The sequence below is a fragment of the Tachysurus vachellii genome, chromosome 20 (genome assembly GCF_030014155.1).
Source record: "Tachysurus vachellii isolate PV-2020 chromosome 20, HZAU_Pvac_v1, whole genome shotgun sequence".
Lineage (NCBI taxonomy): Eukaryota > Metazoa > Chordata > Actinopteri > Siluriformes > Bagridae > Tachysurus > Tachysurus vachellii.
Window position 1 is genome coordinate 8042249 of NC_083479.1, and position 12176 is coordinate 8054424.

At 38.8% G+C, this 12176-nt stretch overlaps 1 protein-coding gene across 6 annotated transcripts in view; it reads right to left on the reverse strand.

Moving 5' to 3' along the window:
* stard13a (StAR related lipid transfer domain containing 13a) overlaps positions 1 to 12176 on the reverse strand; it is a 58119-nt gene that overhangs the window by 21705 nt on the left and 24238 nt on the right. For 2 of the 6 annotated variants that reach the window (XM_060895584.1, XM_060895581.1), the window contains one exon: positions 1038 to 1109. In XM_060895584.1, the coding sequence (XP_060751567.1) occupies positions 1038 to 1109 (72 nt within the window). Of the gene's footprint in view, positions 1 to 1037; positions 1110 to 1764; positions 1880 to 6663; positions 6790 to 10917; positions 11370 to 12176 lie in introns of those variants that run through there. The other 4 variants (XM_060895580.1, XM_060895579.1, XM_060895582.1 and 1 more) reach the window with 4 other exon arrangements.

Sequence of the window (12176 nt, forward strand, 5' to 3'; positions counted from 1 at the left end):
CTCTGCAATATGGTAACTTTGGATTTGTTTAGTGGAATATTTAGTCATATTAGCCAGCTACAAAATAGCAGGCCTGAACTTTTCAGAGAAATCTTACACATTAGAAGCCTTTATTTGTCACATATAAATTACACAGTAATTATACAGTAAAATCATTCTTTATTTATCCCAACTCTAGAGTTTGTTGTCAGAGCCAAGGGACAGCCATGATAAAGCGCCCCTGGCGCAGGGAGGATTAAGGGCTTTGCTCAATGGCCTTACAGCGGCAATGCTGGGACTTGAACCCTGAACCTCCAATCAACAACCCAGAGCCTAAACCCCTTGAGCCACCACTCTCCTGTAGCACCATGGTCCTTCAGAAACGTTGTCTCATTTCACTATGTACTGAATCAGCTACATACTGTAAGGTTGAAATTTCTATAAAAGCTTCTTGACTTGACTTGGCTTGCCCCCCTGCTGCTGTCTTCAATGCTAATCAGTGCAAACAGTAACGCCTCCTATTATGCATCTTCATCCTCCTTTATTCATATCAAAGTAAAAAACAAATTAACAAAAGATCAGTTTCTCTAACTGCTACCACATCAGTGATATACATCCCGCAATATCATCCTACATGAAAAGTGTGTAAGCAGATTATCATGGCATAAATTCTTCTAAATGTATAGACTTCTAACCTTATGCACAGTGCGAAAAGACATATCTCTATATCATATAGTCACTGTTGGAAAGGGGTAAAATATGTAGCGGATGCTGAGAAACAAATAATGTGCAGGACCTAAAAGAATTTTTCTAATGGGACTCAGGAACAAATATAACAAAATATAATAACAATGATAATAAAACACAATTAAGAATGTAACAAATGTAAACACTTGAACTGGTTCATTTGTGTAAATTCTGTTCTTATTGTGTCTTGTGGACTAAATATAAATATCGGTTAAAGTAAAATGTGTTATGTGAAATAAAATACAAATTCTTTGTACTTTTTAACATTTTGCAGATTCTCCCAGGCATATTATATATACATGTTGTCTTACCCTCATAGAGCTGAGCATACTGTGGAAATCCTGCCGCTCTCAACCAATCGCATGCCTCCTTTGCTTCAATCTCTAAAAAAACAGACAACAGGTAATATTAGCCCTTTAATAGGTGGCATGTCTTATTTTATCCATTCATTATGACTTCGTACACATGCACACACTCACACACACACACACACACACACACACACACACAAACACATCATCACCCTGTCAACCAACACATCTATCTTAAGACACTATAAAGGAGAACGGAAAACATGCCGCTAAATATAATGCCTGTTTCAGGAAGGACAGAGCAGCAGGTGACTGAACAGCATGTACATCTGCACATATGCCCTAAAGTGTCACACCTGTAGCTGAAACCGCAAAAAAAATGAGAATGTATAAAAAAAACACAATTCCAAAAGCGTTTGCCTAGAAATGATCTTTAAATGTAATTCACTGAGAAAACTCAGTCACTCTGGGTGAATGCTATACAATGTGCTACAGTTATAAAAATGTAATAAATACTTTTGCTGAAATCTGAAACCCTAAAAATTCTAAAGACATTAAAATACCAAAAAGAAAAGAAAGATAATTAAATCTGACCTCAAAGAGTTTTTTTCTGTAATTCGTTACTTAATTAATTCATTCACACATTAGAAATAATGCTACATGAGAGACGACTCCACTGACAATACAAAGCAGTTTTTAAAATGTAGATGAGACAAAATGATCTTACCACAGTATGTCAATTTTATCCGTTTCCTTTCAATGATCTTCAATGATAATTCAGAGAGAACTGTGCAGTAAGGAGGCGTATTATTGCTGACTGAAAGCTTGCAGTGCTGAGTGCTCACTGACTCAGAGTTCCATCACCCGAATGTGTGCGAGTGTGTGTGAGTGTGTGTGAGAGCAAGAGCGAGAGAGAGAGCGAGTGAGCACGAGAGAGAGAGAGAGAGAGAGAGAGAGAGAGAGAGAGAGAGAAAGAGAGAGAGATAAATGGACTTTTTTGTTCTCTTACAAAGATACAGATTTTTCCTTTATTCCCCACTGCTTACTTTCTCCTTCCCATTTATTGTGAATCTCTCTCTCTCTCTCTCTCTCTCTCTCTCTCTCTCTCACACACACACACACGGAATGAAAAACTCCCAAACAGTTGTAGTGATGACATATAAAATGTTTGAATGAGCGCCCCATCATTAACAATTCACCACAGTGTTGCACCAAAGGGGGAAAAAATTTGAGCAATGCTAAGTGTGCAGATGCACCTGTGCTCCTGCAATGATGTCAGAGCAGAACTATGATGTCAGATTAGCTTAAGTGTGAAAGAGAAATTCATCTGTTTAAAATGTGTCATCTATCAGTGGCATTATACTGAAACCTAAATCCCATTCAGTTTAAACATTGTGCTGAGATAAAAACAGTGAAATTTAGTTAAACGGTCACAAATGTCAGAAATGTCACATAGTAAATGATTTTCACAATAGTTCATGCATGCACCTTCAGTAACTGCTTAATCCTGGACTACACCCTGGATAGGACACAAGGGCAGCATTCACACACTCATTCACACACTTATTCATAATTTAACGTAACCGGTCCACCTACTGACGATGGTTCCTGTTGGGAGGATGGAAACCCAGAACTCCATAATAACTGCTAATTTTTTAAGACAAACATTCATTTTAAGAGTTTAACATGAGATTCCAGATTTACAAGGGCGATTATTTTTCCATTCTGATATCTGACATCTCATAATTGAAGAATCTATCACATACGGCCTGACTGACTGCACACATTTTGTAATACATGACATAAACAGCAACAAGACCATAACAGACCATACTTGAAGAGTCTGTAACCAGCACCAGAGTATCTAAATTACAAGGACAGCACAAAATTGGCCACATATGTAAACTATTAGAAAGAGATGTGGAGGGCCTTTCTGAGGGTGGAAACAAGGCTATCAGGGGAAAAGCTCAGCGGGGTGCAGCTCGACCCACACTCACACACAGGAAATGATTTTATATCTATTTTGCCTCTTTAAAAGAATGTGTTTATTTTACTTGTATATGCACAAAAAGGTCACATTCTTCCAATTGTGTGTGTGTCAGAGGTCAATCTTCCTGCTCATGGAACATAGAATGTATAGTATGAGACCATTATGATGTAATTGTTGCTGTAATTAAAAACAGGTTCAAAGGATCTGTAATGGGTCGACAGTCCACAGAAACTTGTTTACTGCTATATTAAATTAAACTCTAAACCTTCGAGAAAATACTGAATAGTGACAAAAGAATGTAAGTCACGGAATCTGAAGCTGTGGGAACAAAGTGCTGCTGTTTTTTTTCCTGCCACCCTGTTTAATTAAACACGGACCCCTGGCATCTTTGGCGACAAGAAAAAACCAACACAAAGCCACACACCAATCAACCCATACAAACGGCCTGCCATCTCACCACGGCAGCACAAAACATAAGTCGTTTCATCACCTCACCAACACAAAGTCATGTACCTATTGTGTGCCAACAAACCCCTCACAGAGCAATCATGGGCCTGTGGCACTCTGTAGCTCTAATCCTGCCCCGCCGAGGCTAGCCCTACAGCCCCACTGGCTCAAGGCCTTAAGAACAGCCTGCAGGAGACGAAAGAGGTTTGAAAGCCACCAATACATGAGGCCACCAATAAAAGACATTCTCTTTTGATTGAGCAGGCAAGACCTCATGTTACATAAGAACACCACCTAGTGCCCTTAGAATTCACTCCGAGCCAATAATGTCTTTTCAGGTCTCTTTTAATCCCCCTCATGTACTCCCCCACTCACATTCTCTCATTCTTTCCTTCCTGCTCTCTCACTTTTATTAAGTGCTCAACTCTTGAAGCTGGTGCCAGTGTAGCGTCGGTCACTGTTGGATGTGAAAGAGGCTGGAATTAAAGCACTTCCTGTAAGTTTGGTTTCCACAGCAGTATTAAGGATGGCATGGATGGACTGTACCTAGCAACAGGGACAACATTTCCTGCAGTAAACAGAGAGATGGCAGATCAGAGAGACTGGAATCATTTTCAATCCAGCCGGTTCAAACACACAATTAGCACAAGAGGACAGAAACAACTGTGTCTAATGTGCTCTAAACACGCACACACATGCACGATTCTGAAATTCAAGACCTTTTGTTCACAAGACATACACAACCAAATACACACACACACACACACACACACACACACACACACACACACACACACACACACAATAATTAATTTAAATGATTTATATGCACCAGCCTGAATATCTCTAATATCCTACTATACAGCAGTATGCCAAAGGAGTAGTACAGTACATCTGAATTCTCAGTATTCATAAACTGTAGGTGCACAATACTCGAATGCCCTACTGTGTTTCCAGTAAATCTCCAGAATAGTTTTCCAAGATACAAGTAAAGAGTGGGGTGGGGTTTGATTCCTGCCACCGCCCTGTGTGTTGTCAAGTTGCATGCTCTACCTTTGTTTCAGGGGGTTTCCTCTGGGTACTCCACTTTCCTTTCTCTAGCCCAAAGATATGTTTTATAGGCTGACTGGTATCTCTAACCTGTTTGTAGTGTGTGAAAAACCAAATAAACCTGGAATTCCTAGTTGGGAACTCTGTATTTTTTTCCTTTAAATGAGTTACGCTGTATACACAATGATTAGCTTTAGAACAATCAACATACAGGCATATTAGCTTGTAGCTTGTTGTAGATTAGCAATCTACAACATTGATCACATAGTCCTTGATTTTCCACACTCGAATACAACGTCATTTTGGTCTCCGACTTCCTATTTCCTATAAAATAGTACTTTGTGGACATAAACTAGATTTTGAAAGTCATGTGAACACAATATATAATATATACAATATAGCCACACCAGTCACGTCAGTACGGAAGTCCTAGAGGCCATGCATTGTTATATTTTTTCTCTCTTGTTTTTGTCGTGATCACTGCATACCCTATTTTTATATACAATTGTTTTGTATAAGATTTTTTGCACATTTTTAAAATATGATACGTTTTGTATTCATTTATTGTTTTGTGATGTAAGAGGTTGCGCTTTCCTCTTTCAGAGCTATTATGCTGAAAGACATATGACACATTTGTGGAAGTTGTCAATCACGTGATTGAGTCACTGATCAAAGTATGTGTTACTGTGCTTGTGCTGCCTCTAGAACATGTTCTTATGCAGAGATTAGGAGAAAATTAAGTTGTTTCACGACATAACAACTTTTGTTATGTCGATATAATGAGCAAACAACAACAAAAGACCTCTTAGGAATTCCGTAGATCAGTGAATCCATACATTTCACAAAAACTGGATGTGGGTTTTTCGACACAGTGTCGGTGTAATAGACTGACTACTTTTTAAAGCATTATAAAAAATATATTCGGTTTCTGTGACACTTTAATAAAAGCACTTGGTTATAAACTTGGTGTTTAATTGTGGTTCTGTCTGTCTTACTATGTTACACTTGTTGCTGGTTAGTTAGAGCAAAGTTTGTCATTGTTGGTTGTTAGAGCAGGTGTAGAGTCGATTCATACTTTCTGGATAAAGATGAATGAGTTTAAATTTATATGAATCGAACCCCACTTGGAATATTTACCCTACAAAGTGTGGGATATCATCAAGACAGAAAAACAAAAACTAATGATAAGGAGCTATAAAGGAAAATATACCCTGGTGTGTGTGTGTGTTGATAAGACAGTGTAACACAGTATGATTCAGTGCAGTGTGGGGGTTACAGACTGTAATACTGGTACTGTAAACACCAGACTATTCTCCAGGAATGGAAAATCACTTAGTACATTCTTAAACAAACAGTTAGCACATAGCTAGATCTAAATCATATGTCGTCCCCTGACACACACACACTCACACACACACATTTCTAAAAGTGATGGATGACTTTATATAATAATCAATTTTGCTTTACAGTTAAGCTTATGATCACTTACCTATTACCACTGAGAATATCAGCAGTAGCAATGGGTGTGTGTGTGTGTGTGTGTGTGTGTGTGTGTGTGTGTGTGTGTGTGTGTGTGTGTGTGTGTGTGTGTGTGTGTTTGTATGTGTGTATTTCCTTTGAGGTCACATTCATACACACTGGATAGCAGGCCTCATAGGGTGACCTCAGATAACCGCCCCTCCTTTCCCACCAGAACAGCCATGCACACACACACACACACACACACACACATCTGGATCTCCGCCACTTTCCCACACATGCTGAAGTACTTTCAGAAAGAAGATTTGAGTTCTTCTCTAACATAAACACAACTCAGGAATTCCTGTGTTATGAAGCCCCTTAAAACTCTGTCTATATATCCATACAAATAACTCATATTTAGATATTTAGGCCTGAAATAAAGGTGTACTTTAACTAAACAATTAAGATTGATTGGTTATAAGTCGGACATATAAAAATTGAAAGTTGAATTACCCTTTATTAATAAAATTAGGTACAACTGACTCATAAAATCAGAGCGACACAGTCAGCATGACTTAAAATACACTTTCTAAGCATCAGAATTAGGATTCCAGTTAAAAATGAACTAGTTGTAATTTAAAAGAGCTCAAATGTAAAAGCTAAAGGTTTGTGTATTACCTTTAGGCATCCGTATTTCAGTAGTCATGCACAGGGTTCATTGCTCATTGTTAATTAACAAACATCTGGATTTATTAGTCTTCTTTACACGGTCTGATCTTCTGATATGTTCCCCTTACTTTCCTTGAACACATCTTTTTCCCTCCACTCCTGCCTGTGATCCCTCCTCTACTCTCCCCCTCCCTCTCACAACAGCTGGATCATGTACTGTCTGCAGCCCACGACCTCGTCTCAAAGTGTGCAACCTGTCTGCCTTCTGTCCTCCATGTCCAGAGAGAGACAGACAGAAGGACAGACAGACAGAATGAGACAGGCAGACAGGCATACAGACAGATGAGAGAGAGAGAGAGAGAGAGAGAGAGAGAGAGATTGACTATGAAAGCAGACTGTAAAAGAAGAGAAGAAAAACTGATACAGTACAAATGAGGTTGTTTATAATACATATAAGGGGGGAGGTTGTGGCCTAAAGGTTAGAGAGTTTGACTAAGGTTGTGGGTTCGAGTCTCGGGCCAGCAATACCATGACTGAGGTGCCCTTGAGCAAGGCACCAAACCCCCCAACTGCTCCCCGGGCACCGGAGCATAAATGGCTGCCCACTGCTCTGGGTATGTGTTCATGGTGTGTGTGTGTTCATTGCTGTGTGTGTGCACTTTGGATGGGTTAAACGCAGAGAATGAATTCTGAGTATGGGTCACCATACTTAGCTGTATGTCACGTCACTTTCACTTTCACTTGTGTCATGCCACTTACATCAGTGAGAGAGACACACTACAGACAGACAGCCAGCTTCTGTGTATGTGTGTGTGTGTTTTTGTGTTTGTGTGCGTGCGTGCCAGGATAGAAGAAGGCACGAGACACACCCTCAGCATGAGAATCTTCATGATGTGAAATAGCAATAAACCACATGAACTCTTCACCTCCTGCACCTCAGCTTCCTCTGTGTCTAAACTCTACTGAATACTACACACACACACACATGCACACACAAATGCACACACACCTATCATATATAGAGTATACTATTGAACAAGGTGCCAAAAAACTTTATTAAAAAAGAATGTTACTAAACATGTAAAAAAAAAAAAAAAAAAAAAGGTTGTAGTCGATTTAGTTCATGATATATTTAAATGTTTTTCATACATTTATTCTGGGATTTTTTCGAAGTTTTTTTGGCATCATCAACAATGGATTAAAATCCAATTATTTTCAAGCAGAACTAGTGACTCACAAACATAATAATCACTTTGTCTCCATAGTGCAGAAGTCACAGACCGCAGATTCGAGAGCCGGCCATTTTAAAGTCAGTTGTCTCGATCGCAAAATCCTTTCAGTGGATCCTAAATGATCCCCTTCAAAAACAGGAAGTGCTGATGATCACAGTGTTCCTTACCAGAAACTTACCTCTTATTACATCAAATCTCAGATCCAAAAATGTCACATGAACTCTCAACCACAAATATTTTCATTTTTGTTTTGAAAAATCCACTAGCTAGATTATGATTCTGCTTGAAGTGTCGGAATAGAAATGTGTTTGATTAAGCTAACAATTTAATATAAGATACACAACTTTAATATATGTCTGAACTACATAAGACAGACACTTTGGCCTCCATTAGAAGTCAAAAATTGATTATAGAGTGATAAAAACTTTCAATATATAATATTAGTGGTGCTGTGGCATAGCAGTTGCCACCTGGAGCTGTCAGGATCCACAGGTTCCTCCAGGGTTCCTGCTTCATTCCTGTGCTCTAACGCTGTATTGCCATATTGCCATAATATCGCCATATTGCTGCCTTGCGCCTTGGAGACTCGAATATACTCCATAACCATATTATGATAGGACAGTGTTAATATTATAATAAAATTAGCTATAGGTTATTGTTATTTATTTATTTATTTATTTATTTTGCTTGGGGAGAAAGATCGGTTTGTCTGTTCTGGTTAGATTCGAGGAAATTTAATCTAAACTGTTTTGTTTTATTGTTGGTGCGGAATTAGTTACACCTTTATAGAGAATAAATAATGGCCCATTCGATCTGTGTCTCCTTTTAGGAAAAAGTCACAATGCCGCAATACTGAACGATGCGTTTTATACCAACAGAGGACAGCAATGAGCCGCAATAAATTCAGTGCATGCAGCGCTCACAAATTCTCCCAAATGATAAGAAAATAAAAACAACAGAATTTTCAACTAGTTTCACTACTGGGTGAAATGGATTGCAGTTAGCAGACAGGGTGTCACATTAATTTGTGATGTTGAGCACCAGGGGATCCTACATAAGCTCTGTGGAGTGAAATGTTACAGAGGGAGAGCAGCTCTTGGGTGCTGCTAGTTTGGGGAAACCTCATCCTCAGACAGGTCACAGTAGTGTGGCTTTATATTTTCTCCCAACACCAGTCGTGCATTCTTGTGCCATTTACTTGATGTGAATCGATTGACCCTGCGTGTGATTGCTAAGCTGAATTGCTTCACCATTCACTAAAAATTCACTATAACAGACAAGCAAACCTCTTATGGCATGCCATAGCATGCTGCCAGAGTGACTTATTCATGCTTGCAGGCATGAAGGTATGAAGTTACACACACACAATATTACATTGAAACAGAAGACAAAATTAGAAGAAATTGTACAGGATGAAGCACAAATACATCAGAACTAAAGTGGATATGATCATTAAATCCCTCATGTTAAGAGCAAACTCTCTTACACCAAATGCACCACGGAATATCAGCAACAGCAGTGGAAGCCCTTATCTATTATATCTTATTATATATATTATATAGTCATATATATTTTTTTATTAAAAAAAAATATATATACATGATAGATCAACCCCATGTACTCATACAAAGTCATAAGCAGCTACGGGATATTTTAAAGCCTGATTATTTTTCTTCATATTATATCATCAGCTGTTTCCTATTCAATTTGCAGTGTATTGTGTAAAACTTTGTATAAAACTGTGCCTTTAAATGGAGGATAAAGTGCTTCACTGTGCATTACTGTAGCTTTACTTCAAGAAACTATTATATAATGTTATATTATATTATATTATATATTATATAATGCAATATGTTACATCAGAACATGAGAGCTGGTAGTGAAAATGATTGTGTCGAATTTAGTCTCTGGTTGGTTAATAAGTCAGTGTGTATGCCGTAGGAGCATGCTGGAGCAAGGACAGACATGCTCACAGGATCTTGATTTCCCGAGATCCTCCAGGACTACACAGCTCAGTGAGATAGAGTCTACCCATCAGTGTCATGTCAAGCTTTGCAGAATACCAAGCTGATGCCAATCACATTGAGCAATACAGCTGGTTAAAACCAAGAAAAGAACGGAAAAAGAAGCACTATCTACTATCATAATTGATGTGATGTATCTTAAGAAACGCTCATTTCTGTCACAATATTAGACAATGCATGTGCTTTAAGACGACCTTTTCAGCCTCCTTCTTAGAAAAAAGGAAGTCAGCTATCAGTATACGGCTCTGTTTACACAATAAAACACTGATATCATACGCAGGATACAGAGAGATGAGTGTCTTCAGGTTTTCCGTTGTTGCAGTTAGTGTACGTACAGAAGTTATTGCACTTCAAGGTATTTAAAATGATTACAATATTGAGTTTCAGATTCAGTACATGCGCAAAGATAAATAAATAATATTGTTTTCCAAAGCAATTATATACTTGATAATTAATTTAATATGATAATTAATACTTGGTTCACACCTTTGGTCTGGTTCACACAGATTTGCATTCATCTTACATCATCACAAATGCACCTAGAAAACATTTTTTTTATTATTATTATTTTGGTATTATTACTTTTTAGTTAAAGTTTAGATTTGTTTAACTGCTCCTGGATGTTTTTTTTTCTCTCCATATCCAAATAAAGCATCTCAGCTGTTTTTTTATCACCTGTCACTCATGGTACATGAGGGTTGTGGAAATGAATGATGCCGTTATCAGCTACAACATACACACAGGTTACTTTACTTACTGAATAAGTGTGTGTTTGAGTTGTGTTTACATTCATGGGAATTGTGGCACAGTTCCAGTGTAACTGAAGGCAGTCTCAGGTTCAGTACTGCTGTGTGCTTCACAGTCCACATGACAGCGTTCGCATTACCAATTTTTCCTGCTGTTTCAGACTAAACTACCAGTGTGAAAGCCTCCTTAGAGAAAATGCCTGAGAACAGCACTGAGACAGCAAAAGTGGGTCAGTCATGTGCACTGCGCACCTCGCTTACCTCGCTCTATCTTCTGGAGCAGCTGCTGACGGGCAACGATTCGGGCCAAACGCAACCCGGATCGCCGGTGGCAACTGTCCAGCCTCAGGTAAATGTCCTGAGTCTCAGGTGTCAAGCTCCAAAAACTCTCAGTGTCCATAGACCTGTCTGGTAATTCCAGTGTCATTACATCCATCTCTCTGTATCTCTCAGTCCACAGGAAGTCGTGGATACCTACAGGACGTGTCTGTCTTCCTCTATGTCTTATCTCCTAGACATTCCTTCAGCTTTCACATGGCGAGACGCAGCTGTTCCACATACCACAATGCTGAGAAACGCTCAACTGGGAGCAGCAAAAAGATCTTTTCAAATAACTTTACAAATACATACGCTCAAATGCACATGAAGTCAACTTTAATCTTAGGAAACACTCCTCTCTGTTCTACCCACCTCACGGTCATGTGACTGAGACAGGCACCAATAAGGACAGGTTATTGAAAGAAGAATCTCAGCCAAAAATGGGCTTTATTCCAAAGTATGAGAGGCCATAAATAATGTGTGTAGAGTTATATGTAATTTATTCAGTGCCTGAGTGTTCATGTTCATTTAACATTAATATAATTAATGCACCATATGACTCAACTTAACCGGAAACACCGGAGATTACTGTGTTTATACTACAGGAGAAGAAATCCCCCTTTTCAGCAACAGTGAAAGCGAAATGCAGTAAAATCAATTACAGAGATGTAGATCCCCCTCTTGTGGTACTGCAAAGAATGCTGCCAATTTGCCTGTTTTAAATTTGCACTCACACTCACACACACACACACACACACACACACAAACACACACACACACACACTTTAATTAAACTAAAGTGAATGATGCTAGACTAAGGCAGGCCACTCATTTATGCTGTTTGTTGAGTTTTTGAGTGACAAGAAGCTGATGCTGCACCATGCACCATGCACACACACACACACACACACACACACACACACACACACACACACACACACTCATGCATACATATGTGAATGCTAAACTAAGGCTATTAACTCATTTATGCTGTTTTGTGAGTGACAAGAAGCTGATGCTGCACCCACACACACGCACACACACACACACACACACACACACACACACACACACACACACACACACACTGCATCTCCTACTGTGTATACTGAGTTTATTTATAGCCAGGTTGATGCTGATATCTGTGTTGCCCTACATTCATGGTGGAAAAAGATTATGTATTGTACACTATACAAAAAAAA